Consider the following 16,795-nt stretch of genomic DNA (forward strand, 5'->3'; position numbering starts at 1 on the left):
AGATATTCTTGTTTTCTCGGTGAGATGGAGCCAGGCTGTCTGTCAACACAGAGAGGACTGCCTTATCCTCAAGCATGTCAACAACAGAAATAGGAATAAAATACACAAGCATGTTGGTGAACATACAGGCTGAGAGAATATTCTGAAAATACACTTGGCACATGCGTAAATGTGTAATCTTATGTATTTGGTTTGTGTGTGTGTGTGTGTGTATGGGGGGGGGGGGGGCGAAGGCTACAGTTACAGCAGAGGCAGAGAGAGATGAGTGTGATGGGTGTCACAGCAGGTCATGACATATACAACTTTGTTTGTGTATGTGTGTGTGTGTGGGGGGGGGGGGGGGGGGGGCACAACATATACCGGTAAGTGTGTATGTGTGCGTTAAAAGCTTCTAATCCACACATCACATCTGGATGGACCGCCAAGTGGAGTAAGGGGGTTGGGCTTTTACAATGGACCGTCCACTGAAACCACCAGAGCTAAACCTGCTGCCTTAATCAGTAAAGTTGTGTTTGCTAGTGGAACCAACAGCCATGATGAGATAAAACCTCACCTCTCTGCTCCAATGGCTCTTCCCCCCTAACCCTAATGCAATTTGACATATGCAAGCACATGCATACATACATATACATATAGCAGTACATTAGTTTAATCATATGAGCATGTGCACATGTCCCACTCTCTGGGTGCGTGTGTGAGAGACAGAATGAGAGAGTGAGTGATGGGAGGGGGAGGACAGAGAGAGAGGGGGGGATTAATGCAACACTAAATTATACCTGAGGGAATTTTTCCAAAATTATGTTTTCACTTTCAATTACACTAATGCATCAAACATCAAACACAAACATGAAATTTAATTTGATACACATTTAATTTGATAACTGTATGCACCTATTTTGTAAAAAAAAAAAAAAAAACAATCAATAACCATCACTTCTGCACTTATTATTGACAAGAACCAACAGGTTCTATCTTTCCATCTGTAAATTAACTTAAAAAGGAGAAAGAGAGAAGGCACATGGTGAAAACAGTGTGCTCCTTCACAACACTTGAAACAGTGCACAGACCAAGGCAGTGTGTATTGGTGACTACGTAATAAGATAATAAGATCCTTTTACCTAAATGAGAACAATAGTCAATCATACCAATAATAAAAAAGACACAATAGTGCCCACATAATATTAATCCACACATTAGTTCTCACACACAGGTTAGCACTTGTCCACACATCCTGTCTGACACACATACACACACACAGGCACACACACATACACATACACACACAAGAATGATTTTGAATGTGAGGAAGACAGATATCAAACAAGAACATATATATATAAGAGTAGGAAGGTCAAAGTCAACATGTTCCCCGCAGTTTTGCACCTTTGCACACAAACACACACACACACACACACAGACTCGCGGACCACAACTGTGTGACAGAGTGTCACTCTCGCGGCTGTATGTCCAGAATATTTTCAGCCAGGCTGGTGAGCTTGCAGTCCTCCAGCGCTCTGACCAGCCGGCTCAGCTTGGCCGCCCGCCCCTCTGCCTGGATGAAGCGGCTGAGCAGCTGATAGGCTTGCTCGTACAGCCCTTCTCTCTCGTACTCGTAGGCCAGGTTGTCTACGGCCGGGCCCTTCAGAGCGCGGCAGCTCTTGCCCAGGACCCTTCCGACGTGCTTCCACTGGCGGCCCACTCCATTAGAGAAGCTCTGAACATCTGCCGCTGTCAGCATTCGGTCCTCTGATAGGCCAAAGGATAAAGGAAATAAGTGTTAGTCTACAAACAGATGTGTGTATCAACAGTAAACAGCTTTCAGACTTCCTATAGACCTTAACGTCTATAGGACAGTAACAGGATTATTGACATGTGGGGCCTATATCATTCTTATGTCGACGGGAGTTGTTACATGCTTTTGTTCAACATCTGTTTCCATTACTGATATTTTTGTTAAAAAGCATATTCTATTGGAAAAATGCAATTTTCCAGCTTTCTGCGTGGCTATGGGGCATTTGGGCTATAAATTGGCATGCATGAATATTGAAAATTGGAGTTTGTGATTTTAAATAAACATTGTATGACCAAAACCGCTGCCTGCTCTTTGCCGTTTCATAACCAGCATAGAATTGGGGTGAAATTCTTGATATATTTTAGATTCAGAGTCAGACTCAGTTTGAACCCAGAGCCGGTGGGGCCGCTGGAGGAGGTGGTTGCCTTCTGGTCAACACTCAGGGAACAGCTGTCCCTTGTGCTGAATCTGAATTAAGAAAACTGAATTTGACCAAATCTGAAATTATGGTTTAAAGGGAAATAAATGAATAAAAAAAAAATCACATTCAATTTCAAATTGAACAAATACAATTTTTGAATTAATTTATTCTGCAAATTATTATTATTATTTTTAATTCAACTGTTCAATGTGAGCATGACAAATTCAAATGTATGCAATTCAAATATAATCTCTGTTGGCACTAATCTCTTTCCATAGATTGGCCGCTGCTGTGAATGGAAATGATACACTCACAGTTATCAAGACAGGCGCCAGATGCAGTAAAAATTGGGTGCATGAAACCACTATTTCTTTGTGAACCTGAAGGCAAAGATGTTTCTAAGGAATTTATTGCACTTTTAAGGCAATTTGCCAATAATGCACACTGAATTTAAAGTCACCAACATGGGTCTGATGTATCTGAAAAAGGCTCCAACCTCAAGAAAAAAAAAATTCAATTTTTGATATAAATGCTTTACTGAAGTGCGACTTATTTTTGCTGGGCAAAATGGCGAGCAAGCCTGGCCCTCAACAGGGCTGCAGTCAGATCCACATTACCATGTTGTCTTCCCTTCAGTGAGCCCCCTAGTGACAAAATGTCTGATGTAAAGTAAGCTGTTCTGGTTCTCAGCAAGGGAAGAAAGGCCAAGTCAGAACTTAAGAGGCATTGCAACTTTATAATGGAAGGAAGTCTTACACATTTACTCTCAGAAACACAATAAAAAGGCTTTTCCACTGAGTTTTACTCTCATGTTTGAAACCAAATTAAACTGCAGCTAAAATTGTTTAGTCTCTAGAAATCAAATAAACCCTGTTTGAGGATATTGAGTTCTTGAAATACTTAAAACGTTGCATCTTTTGACAACCTACCCACCTTTGAATGGTACAGCATTAGGAAAAATTGAAATGCAGAAAAAACTGGAAGTTGCCAAATCAGCTTATATTTATAGGATATGCACAATTTCTATCAGCCATCGTTCTGTTACATTCAGCATGGATTCAGCAACCGGAGCGGAGGATTGTGGGATACACTTCATGCTGGTAGCTTGCAATTTCTACCCTTTGTGGAAGGGAGGAGAAATGAAGGAACGAGAGAGAATAAATGCTCCGTTGTTTAAGGGGGAACCGAATTCCACTTGTTTGTCAGCCATTTGTCATCCTGGCATTTTGGGTATTCCCTCCACCTTGAAGGAAAGGCAACATCCAGAAGAAAGTGTTTTACGTGGAAACAAACGCAGCCCAGTACCAAGTCCTGCAAGGAATTGCACGGGACTCGGATGTCAGAAATGCTCATCTTGACCTTTAAGGAACTCACCAAAAACCCTCCTCTGGAACCGGAAGCAGTTGCTGGGCACAGGAGCCTCTTCCGGTGTGAGGGCGGCAGGCTGCGGGGCATGACCCAGGGCCTGGTTCTGCAGCTGCTGCTCCAGGTCGTCAATCTCCTCGTCACGCAGGCGCTCCGGCTGACAGGGAATGACAAAATCAGATGGTATCAATGAATGAGAATATTTAGGGGAGAGCTCAGCCCCTCGAGACACTCTCACTTTTTAGTGAGTGCGTGTGTGTGTTTGTGTGTGTCCGTCCAACCACAGGACTCAGTATCAGTGTGGTTTCACTACTCTTCTCTCCCCTGCTGCTCATTAGCCTGGGCTCTCCTCCTGCCTTGATGCATTTTGCACTCTGACTCCCACTTACCCATGCTGAATAACAGAGAAATCAATAAATCTGTGAATAGCTCATGTATACCTGCTTTATAGCTAGTGGCATATATAGTCCATCACTGCAAACACAAATCCGCAATTATTCAATCTTGAGCAAAATAAAAGAAATATCTTGCTGCGTGTGCAGTGCCAAGAGGCATCCTCACTGAAAACTGTTTCCCGCATCAGCAACTAATCAAGCACACAGGTGTATCCTCAAAGGTTATCTTATACACATTAATGCAGAGGGCATTTCACCTTTATAAATCTGCAGGGTAGCTTATTATTTAGCCTCCAATAGTAATATAGTGTAGGCTATTTTAAAAGAGATCAGTTATTTTTCTGTGACTTGTGTATGAGATGGCAAAATCTTCAGCCTAATATAAACTGGAATGTAGCCATAAATTGTATCCACCAGTACTCATAGTGGACTTTTTTTTTTTTAAATCAGCAAAGACAGTGAAAAAATGTTATCCATGCATGCTATAAATTTGGAATTCAACACCATGTTTAGTTGCAACAGGAGAGTGCCGACTACTTGAAATTTTTAAATACTGGGGCTCCTTCTCAGATCACTTCCCCAAAAAAGCAGCATTATTTACAAGCATAAACATACACTATACCTGTGAAAAGTGGATGTGCTGTAGGCAAAGCCCCACGTTGTCCAGACAGAGATCCAGTGTGTGTGTGCTGGCCTTGAGCTGGGTTTTCACAGTGAATTCTTGCGTCACCGCGAGAAGCCGGCAAGCGTGTTGGGAGAGGGACTGGCATACCGCTCCGGAGCCGTAGCTCTCCAGGAACTGCTGACACACCGCTACATCCACAAACTTCACCTCCACCCCCAGCAGGGGATCGGCGTCGTGGAGTTTTAGTATCTCATAACCAGCCAGGCCTCCTGCAGAATCTGGCCATGGAAAAGATTGTTTAGTGAATTTGATGTCCAAGCAAACACATTTTTATGATGAAAAATGTTTCCTCTTTCTATCTTACTCATATAGCACCATGCTCTATCACTCATATATCTACAATACACATAATTAGCATGCTATACATGCTGTCTAGAACGTCAGTGCTCACCTATGAGTGTCAGCTTGATGACTTTGAAGACAGTGAACTTTCCCTGTTTGTCTTTGTAGAGCGACAGCAGGTTCACTTCGGGACACAGTGACTGCAGAAACAGAACCGCACATCCTGTCCATGGCCTGTGATCCACAGTCCTGTCTGCCATTCTCTGATGCAATACACAATGTGAGACATATTTTTACATGACTCCAGTGGTGAGCATTCAAAAGCAAAGGATCTTTTGCCTGATGTGCAAATACAGAAAACAGGGGGTCCACAGAGAAGCTAAAACATATGGGGATTAATGACATAAAGCCTAAGAAAGGACTTGTGGCCCCTGCAGTGCTGGCAGCCACGCTTACAGCAGCTGAAAAATATCCTGGAGGAAGAATCACCATCTCTACTTTGCTTCTGTATCTAGACATTCCTCTTCATAATATCATAGGCAACAACACTGATTTGTGCAAAAGGTGCTGACTTATTATGTCTAAAGTGTCCGCATCTCTCCCAAGAATATTTGCATTTGTTGCACGAAGAATGATGTGCATCCAAAGGAAGAGGGCGCTTAACTCCTCTCCAAAGAGGAGTTCAAAAGTAAAGACCCAGACCCAGAGCTTAAAAGTAAAGTGTCCAAAACAACAGAACATTAGGAGTTGTGAAGGTCAAGAAGTTCATGTATCACCATGATCACCTTCTCAAGGAAAGCAGAAGGCTTCACCACTTCAAACTCTTCTTTCATTACCCTCAAACAGAGGCCGGGATGCTCTCCTCCCTTCACTAACAAATGCCCAGATTTCCCTCCACTCTCCTCCCAGAGACTTCAGGGTTCCTCCTCCTCCAAGGCACCAGATTCCTCCTCCGCTCCTCTGTCAGATTCCTCCACTAAACCTCCAGAACATCCAGTCCCTTCCTCTCACCGGTTCCAGAGGAGCTCCGTCCTTCCAGGCAGCTTTCTGAGCCACCAGGGATCCCTTTGCCCTCCTGTTTAGAGCTTCTGAAAGATTCCCTCTCCCACGTACGCACATCGTCTCCATACAAGAGAAAAGCACATATAGATTGCACTAAAAGATACAAGATATGCCATATTTAGTGAGACTGGAATTATAAGGGTCTGTCTGTTTGAGGTGCAGTTCTGAGATACTGAGCATCAAAGATCTGACACCCCATCTGGCAAAACTGTTATGTAACCTACTTTTTAGCGTTTTAAAGCCTAGGCCTAGTTTTTTTCAATGTGTGAATGTATTGTACAACGGGTATGTATGTATTGTTCAATATGTATGTATTTGTATAATTTTTACTGTTATCCTATGTTTGAGTTTTGCTTTTATGTGAAGCACATTGAGTTTCTCTGTGTAGGAAATGTGCTATATAAATAAACTTTTACTTACTTACTTATAATTTCAATATATAACCCCAAAAGGCACCCCATATTTTCTGATTAAGAATCACAGGTACTCCACCACATTGATTTTTGAACCCATCCCTAGCAAAGATAGGAAAGATTGTTATTTTTATGATTTATTTATGGGTATAAACTTGTTTAGTTGTGTTTTTTTGGTATTTTGACCTGTTTCCATTTTCTGAAAATAAAGGTGCTGAATAAGAATATTTCTGTTTGAAATTACAATCAAACGTGGTCAATAGTTCATAAAAGAATATCAAAAGTTACATTTCACCCATAAACTGTGAAACTGAAACTTTTGATGTGGTCTATTCATTTTTTCCAGAGCTGTACAAACAGCCTCTCCATTTACCCTCACTGAAATTTACTACTCAGCAGTTTTCTTTTCATTTGTTAAGATTATTTAGGCATTCCTTTCATCTCAGGCAGAAGATACCATTTCCTATTATTCCCCACAAAGTGATGTGGAGATAATTAGTCATGTACCTAAATCTAAATTGGAGCGACAGCTCAAAAAATGTTGAGAAACCAGGGGACACAAATCAAACAGTTTGTCGACCAGAGTTAAAACCACTCATCACCTTACAGGCCCCTGGTTGTTGTTGCCTTTACTCTACCTTACCCTTTTATACCCCAACCTCCCTTTGAAACCCTCATTACATAAAAACATGTTTAATCTCACTTCCTCCCCTCCCCCACTCCAGCTACCCTCCTCTCCTGCAGTCTGGATGAACTATACTGAGGCCCGCCGGCTCACACTTGGTCTTGTTTGGGATCAGTCTGTGTCACCATGCACAGGATGTACACAGCTCTACATGGAAAGAGCATCATCTGAGCTGGATTACATGCATCTCCCCATATATCACTCTAATACAGTGTATGTTTGGCTACTGGGCCTAGTACAGGAATCTCCACAACTTAGCCGGTATGTAATCATATGCCATCCTATCTACCGGCAGTCTAGAAGTATACTGGTGAGATTAGTTCACCAGCTGTATGAGGATTATGTGATCATCAGAAGCTTAAAATATAATTTCGCTTCAGCTGCCAAAAGGCAACCTCTAGTATTCCCTGGACAGCTCGTCAGTCGTTTGTGTGAAAAATATTGATTCATCCCGCAGAACAGCGGCATGCTTTCATAAATTAGTAATGTAAGCAATGAGCCACAAGAGGCCGTGCTTTAACCTCATTTTAGAGCAGTTCTGAGGAGTTGATAGGCACAAAGCGGAGTGATTTAGCTAGCTTTTACAAAACAGTGGTAAGACATCATAGTACAAAAAAGAACAAAACTGTCTAGTAAATGTTATTTTTAACCAACAATTATTACACGATATAAACTGTGATAGATGGTATTCTTCTGCCAAGCAATGAAACTAGCTAGCTCTTGAGCGGTAGCTGAACAAAGTGGTTGCTAAGCGACACAGAAGTACAGGTATGACAAGTGATTTTCGGTTAGCGCATTAATATTATTGAAGTAACTGTCACATGTGTGCCTTTATCGAGTTTTTCCTTTTTTTCCCCCAGCCGCTTTACAACGTAACCCGGCCAATCACAACCGGAGACCCGGAACCATCCGTTTTATAAAGTGTAGGTTTGGAGGAGGTCTATCAAAACACCATAACATGACACGACGTTTTGCTGTGTTGGTATGAGAGCAGTCTGTGTTGATAGACCGCACATAGACGAACTATCATCAACTTTACTTTGGTCACGGCGCGATTAATTACACTGCTGAAGTGTTAACTGTACAGGAGAAGACATGGGACCATGCCAACATGGTTTCTAACTTATCACTCTGTTGGCGACTTTTAAAGCTGGTTTTTAGTGGAATTTCTAACAGCCATGAACTTACCTTAAAACTTTGTTATATTGTTCGCTGACACTTCCTCCTGTAGGATCACACCCACGGACACAGTAATAACTTCCTGGCGTCCAATTGGCTGACTGGACATCAAGAAACATTGTGATTGGTGGAAATCAACATGCCGCCTGGGGAAACATTCGTGACGGGAAGGAAGTGGTTGTTTTCATGTTTAGTTTTTTTTCTTATGCAGCAAATTCAAATGTACAAATAATAGGCAATATGTCTACAACAAAGTTTTATGAACAGTCATTGTAAATTCGGAGCACCACACAGACATTAATATCATGAAAATACTAAGTATAAAAAAAAACAAATGATGAAACGAGACAAAGTGAAAGGAAGTGGTTGGTGGCAGGCGGTTGGCCTGTGGAGCTGCTTCAAGCGTTCTGGCACAATAAGTTGTAATTTATGAAAACGGTACCATACTGCCAAAATCAGCAGGTTACATAGATTTGCTCATTTTCTGTGACAGGACCTGTATCAAAAGCTAAATCTAGTCATCAATGTTGTGAATGATTCAGATACAGTTTCCATTTGGTACACACAGTAACTGGCCACGTGAAAAAAAAGCTATAAATACGTATATTTATGTTACTGACGTAGTGTGTAGGCCCAATTTGCGGTGTTCAGCAGACCAAACTAAATGTCATCAGTGTGGATGTTGAAGCCAAACGACAGCGAAGAAGTCGCTGTGGCTGCAGAGGGGCAGCAGGCCTATTTACTAATTTATTACGTCCACCAGGTGGCGCTAATGATGCATGTCAGTGTTCACTGCCAGATATGGACGAACAGATTACATGCAACTTGATTACAGCCATCTAGGTAGGAAAACAAATTGCAACCTGCTTCAGGAACTGTTAAAAATAAATACATACATAAATAAATAAACACCACAATAACAGGGAAGGGAAAAATAAATGTGAGATTACCGAGATTCTAGACACTAAAGTAATTATTCACATTGTGAAATAGGCCTAATGTATATCATGTTAACACCATTCAATTTACAGTATGAAAATCCGGATACATTGTTCATTCTTGCATAGTCTTGAGTTTAGGGGGTAAAGTAACTGAAAGTAATCAGATAATTATACTCGACTATTCTACTGTCACTGATTAGAATTTTAAGCAGTGAATCAATAATCAGTAAAATAGATTACAGTTTGAAAGTGCTTTCCTAATCAAACTATCTGCTTCGGAGATTTTTTTCCTTTCCTCGTGTCCAAAGCCTCATTCACAACCCTAACCCTAACCCTCTTGCCATTCACCTGGCCTGATTACTCAGGTCAGTATCTCACATGACTACTTTGTGAGTCATTTATTCATTTAGTCTTTTATTCATTTTAGTGTTGCTGTATAAAATGAGGAACATTGCTGAAAACACCATATGAAACGCAAAGAAGGGGCAGTCTGGTTTAGAATATGGCACTGATAAGAACAGATAAGTGCAACAATGAATTACTATCAGGAAATTAAATGATTTGGTGACTGTCACTTCCATCATGCTTATTCACCAAGAAGTTTTGAGATTGTCTGTATTGACAGGAAACTAATGATAGGCCTAACTCTAAAGAAACTGTAGCTATTAAAAAGTTAACCTTAAATAATATGAAGTCTGAATAACATAAGTGATATCAGTGAGCTCAAATGAAATAAACAGGGTGTAGCCTATACCATGCACACTATATTTATCTCCTTTTTTTTGTGATATTGATTTACCATCAGCATCACCAACTTATACACTTATAAAAATGTAGGAATGTCAGCAGTATTGCTTCATACAGTTATTTTCCAGCTCAAAATGACATTTTACGATTGGATAGGATCCAGCAGTTGTTTTTCCAGCACACATTAAAGCCAAGTCCTTCTAAACAGTGGCAATCTAAAAGTAAGAGCTCATGTCTCTTAAAATTCACACTGACCTCTGTCTTTCAAAAGGACTCTGATCATGATTTTCTTACTTCCACTTCCACGTTTTTTAGCCCTCACTCTTATGTCTGACAATCTCTAATGTTTAGGGAGTCTGTTTAAGACAAGTATCACAAAGCATATTTTACTTCTTTGTTTGATTAAAATGAATGGCCTATGTGTGATCTGGCACACACATTGTCTATAAGCAAGAAAAAAAAGTGTAAGACAGAGCCGACTCATCCACCTACTCTCACTTCTCACCAAGTTCCTGAAAGTTACAGTGCAAACTCTGCAATAATTATGGCACCCATTTGACCTAAATTTGTAATGCATGAGATGAACATGGGATGAAAAACAGCTAGTTAACCTAAATGAATCTTTAAACTTTTGCATGTCTCTTTTGTATTAAAATTGACTTTTTCAGTTTAACTTTTCATAGAGAAATAGCTGTTTTGTTGTGGAGACGGCAATCAATATTGTCCTGTGAATTACGACTTCCTCTACATCCATTGCTTAAAATTTAAGGAACAATAAGGAAAACCAAACAAAGATGTCAATAAAACCTCAACACAGGCACACACATTTATTCATAGTACACAAAAGAGAAGTCATAAAACGTTCTGCAGGTAGAATTGCCAGGAGGTTGAGAGGAGCCTTTGTGATTGATGTGTTTGACAAATTTGAGTGTTTCCTTGTCTCTGTAGACGAGGGCAAGAGAGTTATCCTCTGGATACACGGTCAGGAGCTACGAAAAAGAGAAAACCACAGCAAACATGACAATCACAGAAATCCTGCCCATACATTTAGAGTTGCAATTTATACTTTCATCAGCACTCACCTCCTCATCCTCTTCATTAGCAACATAAGATGTGAAGCCCCCGAACTCTGACTGCCAGTCTACAAGAGAAAAAATAATACTCTTTCCAGTCATACTATTGAATGGCAATTTGTTCCTATACTGTGTGTGTGTTTGCGTGTGTGTGCCAACTCACCAGAACAGCCAAAGGGCAAAATCAGGTCCAGAGCGTACTCTGCTCTTGCTGCTTCTCCATCATGCAGCAGAGTGTAATCCCCATGAGACCAGCGGCGCAGCTCCCCAAAACACTCTGGTGTACTCAGCTCTGAAGGAGTTCACAGAGGTCAGCACAGACATAAACAGATGCAAAGAGTTCTGCCCACACAAACTCTCTAACACTCACACACACCTTTCTCTCTGCTTTTATTTGTCGATGATGAATCTGTTAAAGACCCTGTGGCTTCTCCGTCCCTTGTGCTCTCTTGCTCCTCCTCCTCTTTCGCTCCATCTTCTTTTTCATCGTCTTCATCATTAGGACAGAGGTAGTGCAACCTGAGGCCGGTGAAGTTGGAGAGAAGCAGGAAGAAAGCTTCTGAACGCAGCAGCTCCCAGCATGCACTCAAACATGGAGGCAAGGTATCCAGAGAAGCCACTTCATAGCACCTGAGTGAACACAAAGACATGTACTCACATACAGTAGTACGCTCTCAAACAAATCTGCTCTCCAACACAGAACACACAAAATCACCACATTAAGTCAAGTAAGTTATTAAAATGGCTGTGGAATGGGTTAGAATGGTTGTAGAATTGGTTAGATAGTTGTAAAACAGGTTATAATGGGTTTAGAATGGATTAGAATGGTTATAGAATGTCTTAGAATGGTTGTAGAGTAGGTTAGAGTGGTCGTACAATGGGTTAGAGTGGTAGTGGAATGTATTAGAATGGGTTAGAATGGTTGTACAATGGATCAGAATGGGTTAAATAATATCTGTGAAACATGCCCCACCTCTTATTGGCAGGACCTCTCCTCGTCCACTTGACTTGAGCGAGTCGTAGTGACTCACTCACCTCCAAGAACTTCTCCTCCTGATACAGAAACACTGTCAGCAAGGGGAACCGAACGGACAAAGACGATGGATGGAAAAAAGAAAAAGAAAGACAGAAAAGACAGAAAGAAAGACAAAAGTTACCTTGAGGAAATCTTTGAGCTGGATTTCAGAGCTGTCCTCAAATTCCTCCTGAATCTGCTCCTGATAGGAAATATCCAGGTAAACCGGATTCACCCACTCCAGCAGCAGCGTCTCCTGTGTGAACACACAGACACATAAGGTAGGCTGTGGCTGTGCCTTACCATTTAAAAATAATCAAGTGAAAAATGAACATATCAGGGTTTGGGGACATTCACGAACTGAAGTGAGAATGCATGGTAAATTCCAATTCAATTCCTGGAGTTGGAATTGGAATTGGAATGTCACCCAGCGCTAAGGAAACGGAATGGGACTTGAATTGGAATGACGGAAACAGAATTGAATTCCATGAAATTCCACTTCGAAGAGAGGTTGTCTTGACTTACTAAACATTATAAATCAAACATTATGAATGTAATAAAAGACAGTTAAACAAATAAAATACATTCAATCATAATGTATGTATTATGATTACATAAATTAAATTAAACTTCCTAAAATTCCAATACAATTCCAAATCTGTTTCCTGTAGGTTTTTTCAAATTCCAATTCCAATTCCTCAGCTGAACTGGAATTGATGAGTTCATTCATGAACTGACCCCAACCCTAGTACACATTTGTATTCATGCAGCTTTTGACCCAACTCACATCTCTTGGCAGGTGTGGGCTCCTTGGAATAGGAGGCTCTATATGGCGAGGAGGGCGCTCTAATGACGGACCGTGAAACCAGCCACTCAGAGACAGACGACACTTGTCCTCTGACAAAACCTCCGACACCTGGAGAGACACAAATCACAGCCACTTCTAACAGACAGAGATGAAAAGAAAGGGAAGTTATTCTCCAGAGAGTAAGAGGTTACCTGGTGGAAGGAGACCGGAGAAACCTCAAAGAGGACAAGCGTGTTCAGAGAAGGCACAAGCGACTTCGCTATACTCTGTGGTTGGAAATGACCTGCTGACAGGGTGGGAAATGATGAAGGGCTGCGTCTGTCTAACACACAGAGACGTACACACACACACACACACACACAACGTGGGATGCTCACTGTCTGTGGTGAACAGATCCAGGGTTCCCCCGTCGCTGCTCTGCCACGGAGGGACGAGGTACAGTATAAAAGCAACGCGCCTCCCCTCCAATTCATCATCATGACATAGAAGAACATCTAGAGGGAAGGAAGAATGTAAAATATGAAGGACATTTTACATGAGATTAGATTTGTTATCAAAAGAGCCTAAAAACACAGAGCTTTAGGACAAAACTCACCGGTGTATTGGTATTTGGCACAAGAAATGTCCACTGTGGGCTCCAGTTCAACATCCAGCACTTCTCCCAGCCAGGAACGAAACCGCCCAAACAGTGCGGCCCTGAAATCAATGATATGGAAAAATGTGTACAATGAGAAATGTTGGCATCCTCATCACACACAGACACACTGTTATATTGTGACAGTCTATCGACATAAATAATAGACTGTCACATGAGAGAGCCTTTACTGTGCATTTAATTATGCAATTTATTCACCTGGGCTGTAATGCTTCAGTTGGACTAGCCACAAATAATCACAAAGTAGTATTTGGACAAATGGCATGTGTCCTATTCTGGTGAAAAACAACACTAAATATCATTATTATATCATATTTCGTTACAATTGTAATTTTTTTTTAAGATTTGTCTATTATTTTGTCATCTGGGCCATCTATGAGTCTCAAAGACTCAATCTGCTCTGGCCTCAGTGCTGGCTTGGAGTCAAACTTGGCACCCAGTTGATATTGGTCTTGATTCAGACTCGACTGGCCCGGTCTTTATTTATCTTGGACTTGACTGAAGTGGACTTGGCTCCAGCACTGAAACTCTTGGCAGGTCCAGCAGCTCTTCGAGTTCAATTAATCTCCAATATCAGTTGTATTACTGGTTACTTGTTTATACTGTTCTTCAGGATGAAGAATAGTTTAAAGAAGAGTTTGAAGAAATTCCTGGAGAAGGCAATATGTGCCGATATGTCAATCCATATTATAAAATAAAACTATTGCATCAGAGGTACAAGTGTGCGGCTTCCCTCTTCTGATGTCTGTCCTGTAAGTCAGCACCTCACCAATATAGGTGTGCGTTTCTTATCTGTTCTACTTTCTATTCTGTTCTTCTTGTTTAAATTCCCCACCATTAGTACTGCTGTAATAACAAACACAAGCCTTTTGCTCACTGCCAAGTTCAGCACAACTACTAGAGTGTAGAAGAAATGGCCTTTTTACTTAGCATAAGGTCCAAAAATAGGATTATGCTCAGCATATCTTGCACACAGGTGATTGTCCCAACTACATCTAATGTCCAGTAGACAGACAGACGGAGCTGCAGTCTGACTCCTGACAGTTGGCTGCACAAAACCCAACAGAGTGAAACAGGTGAAAACATGGCAACAGCGTCAAACAGTCTGCCAAATCTTGAAGTGAATCCCAATCCACCTAAACTGGTGCCAGAAATGAAATGTAGAACTATTTCAGTTCACATATGGAGCCGACTAAGACCAACACCCCACCGAAACATCAAAACTCCTGTGCAATATGTGCAAAGTTTGCTACAAAGCTGTGCAAGTCAAGGGTGGAAACATAGCGGTTGGTGTTTTTTCTTGTTTGCTGTGGTATCGTAGTAGCATCAAATATTTAGATGTTAAATGTACTAGTGGTAAAGTCATACATTGCATGTAGAGATTAATGGAAACCTGAGAGCTCCAAGACCTGCGGTGAATAAGTAGCGGACAATATTCAACACAAAGTAATGGCTCTCTTCTGTGGCAGTCTGTCAAAATCAATACACATCACATGGGGCAGGCCATTATCCATACTTCAACTCTCTCATCATGTACTCCATCATACCGTTCCTCAGTAACTCCACTGCCAAAAAAACATGCACATGCCTACCTACACTCAATCAGTCACATATGAACACACACGCTACTCTTTACCTCAAGCCTGAGATATGAGGCTCTGTTCTCTTCCTCAGGTCATCTGACTGTGAGGGAAACAACAAAGTAAACATGAAATGAAATAAGACAATGACACAAACCCACTGGAACAGAGCGGTGAAACGATTGGTTCACTAGCTACCTGTTTAAATTTGTACAGGTCGTTGGACTTCTCATGGAAGTTGAGGTCCAGCAGTTCTCTTTGCAGGTTCTCCACGAAGGTTTCGCTGCTGATGAAGTTCTGGATGATGCAGTGGGGGAAAGGGTGGCAGTCCAACTCCAGGTTCTCTGCAGAACAAGAACCCGGGCAAAAGGGAATAGGTACGACTAAGCTGATACCATAAAACTCACTTCTGTGTCTAGTGTGCAAGACAGAGAGACACAACACACAAAAATAAAAAAATAAAAACTGCTAGGAAACAAAACTTAAACTGCAAAAGTGGAATGTTATCTGGTCCTACTGAAAAAGGGAGGTGACCTTCCACTGTGGAAAAATAATAATGAGAAGAAAAATATTCATATTACTATCATATTATATTAGAAACAAAAGAATGTAATTGGTGAAATGTGAAAATCAACAGTTAAATGTATATGGTGTCCTGCCACCAGAGAAAACCTTGAGAAAATAGAAATGGCTGGTTTCTGTTAAGTTGTTATCTATTCTTAATGAAGGTACAGTGTTATTTGTTCAGACTGAGCCATCTGGCACACTGTATAGATATATATATATATATTGAACACTTAAATGTTATAGAATGTTGCTGCAAAGTTTGTATCTAACATGTCACCAAATACAGGAGAAAATGTAAATATTGAGAATGATTTTGTACATTTTGTCTTGTTGTAATCCTTGTCCTATATTGTTATACACTGACTTGAATGCACTGAATTGCTTTTATATGCTACTATACTTTTACATGCTACTGTTGATATATGTAGAATATGTGGAATTGTCTATTATCCATTAGACTTTATCCTTTGCAAATGCTTTGGCAACATAGACCCTTTCTGTCAAGCAGATTTGAGTTAGAGAGAGAGAGAGAGAGAGAGAGAGAGAGAGAGAGAGAGAGAGACGGTACAAATAGCTTGCCAGTAACCTTAACATAAATGTCAGCCCTTCCCATTTCCTTATTGACGTGGTTTGTTATGTACCGAAGCCCTGCTGGGAGTTTCGCCTGTTTCCCCTCCTCACCGTGGGTGTAGTGAGCTCTCCGGGTCCATGCCTCCCTCACTGCCCTCTTCACCTCCTCGTCATCTACAACTGAAGAAACCTCCGCTATTTCTTCGCGTTTCTTTCTCCTCTTTCTCTTGTCCGTGTTGCCACATTCCTCTTGTTGTCGTTTAGCGCTCATTGCAAAAAAAAGTGCGTGGTCTAAAACCGGGTAGACATTAACTACGAAGAGGGCTGACTGTTTTCAGACTGGTAAACGTGTGAAGTGTGCGTCGCAGGTAAGTTACGTTGGTTGTACGTCACCAATGCGACAGGGCTAAAATTTTGTTGGCTTTCTTTTTTTTTTTTAGCTGCGACCAGCAGCTCCACAGCTCGCTCTGTCGGTCGGTTGGTTGGTCCACAAAAATTTCCCCACGCGTGTTATGCATGCGCGTACGTGGTCGCAGCTATTGCGAGTTCGCGCTTGTTTT

At 41.2% G+C, this 16,795-nt stretch overlaps 2 protein-coding genes across 5 annotated transcripts; both read right to left on the bottom strand.

Annotated features, from left to right (window-relative positions):
• Positions 1-842: 842 nt before the first annotated feature.
• tradd (tnfrsf1a-associated via death domain) lies at positions 843-8,343 on the bottom strand. Of its 3 annotated transcripts, XM_071525220.1 has the most exons (6): positions 8,289-8,311; positions 5,952-6,062; positions 5,050-5,203; positions 4,596-4,876; positions 3,588-3,735; positions 843-1,746 (listed from the first exon to the last, which is right to left on the bottom strand). In XM_071525220.1, the coding sequence occupies exons 2-6, from the start codon at positions 6,057-6,059 to the stop codon at positions 1,448-1,450; spliced, it is 990 nt and encodes a 329-aa protein (XP_071381321.1). In that variant the 5' UTR covers positions 6,060-6,062; positions 8,289-8,311; the 3' UTR covers positions 843-1,447. The 3 variants fall into 3 exon arrangements, with proteins under 3 accessions (XP_071381321.1, XP_071381322.1, XP_071381323.1); XM_071525221.1 differs by lacking the exons at positions 5,952-6,062; positions 8,289-8,311 and adding an exon at positions 5,726-5,918 and having other exon boundaries at positions 844-1,746; XM_071525222.1 differs by lacking the exon at positions 5,952-6,062 and having other exon boundaries at positions 845-1,746; positions 8,289-8,343.
• A 2,421-nt stretch (positions 8,344-10,764) lies between these two features.
• Positions 10,765-16,795, bottom strand: ogfod1 (2-oxoglutarate and iron-dependent oxygenase domain containing 1). Of its 2 annotated transcripts, none has more exons than XM_071525207.1 (13): positions 16,347-16,795; positions 15,297-15,442; positions 15,155-15,201; positions 13,459-13,559; positions 13,241-13,357; positions 13,055-13,146; positions 12,843-12,971; positions 12,198-12,311; positions 12,014-12,093; positions 11,407-11,670; positions 11,204-11,325; positions 11,050-11,108; positions 10,765-10,956 (listed from the first exon to the last, which is right to left on the bottom strand). In XM_071525207.1, exons 1-13 carry the CDS (start codon positions 16,504-16,506, stop codon positions 10,795-10,797), a joined length of 1,593 nt encoding a protein of 530 aa, XP_071381308.1. In that variant the 5' UTR covers positions 16,507-16,795; the 3' UTR covers positions 10,765-10,794. The 2 variants fall into 2 exon arrangements, with proteins under 2 accessions (XP_071381308.1, XP_071381307.1); XM_071525206.1 differs by having other exon boundaries at positions 11,204-11,332; positions 11,417-11,670; positions 16,347-16,792.

This window comes from Centroberyx affinis, unplaced genomic scaffold (assembly GCF_046629955.1).
Source record: "Centroberyx affinis isolate AG114_WGS23_722 - 3 ecotype Tasmania unplaced genomic scaffold, CSIRO-AGI_Caff_v1 ptg001273l_1, whole genome shotgun sequence".
Lineage (NCBI taxonomy): Eukaryota > Metazoa > Chordata > Actinopteri > Beryciformes > Berycidae > Centroberyx > Centroberyx affinis.

Coding starts and splice junctions, on each gene's coding strand:
- tradd (XM_071525220.1), bottom strand. CDS start 6,059: ATGTGCGTACGTGGGAGAGGGAATCTTTCAGAAGCTCTAAACAGGAGG. Junction 4,877..5,049: donor CATCAAGCTGACACTCATAG/GTGAGCACTGAC, acceptor TTCCATGGCCAG/ATTCTGCAGGAGGCCTGGCT. Junction 1,747..3,587: donor GTTCCAGAGGAGGGTTTTTG/GTGAGTTCCTTA, acceptor TTGGCCTATCAG/AGGACCGAATGCTGACAGCG.
- ogfod1 (XM_071525207.1), bottom strand. CDS start 16,506: ATGAGCGCTAAACGACAACAAGAGGAATGTGGCAACACGGACAAGAGA. Junction 11,671..12,013: donor AGAGGTCCTGCCAATAAGAG/GTGGGGCATGTT, acceptor GTGTTCACTCAG/GTGCTATGAAGTGGCTTCTC. Junction 10,957..11,049: donor CTAATGAAGAGGATGAGGAG/GTGAGTGCTGAT, acceptor TCTTTTTCGTAG/CTCCTGACCGTGTATCCAGA.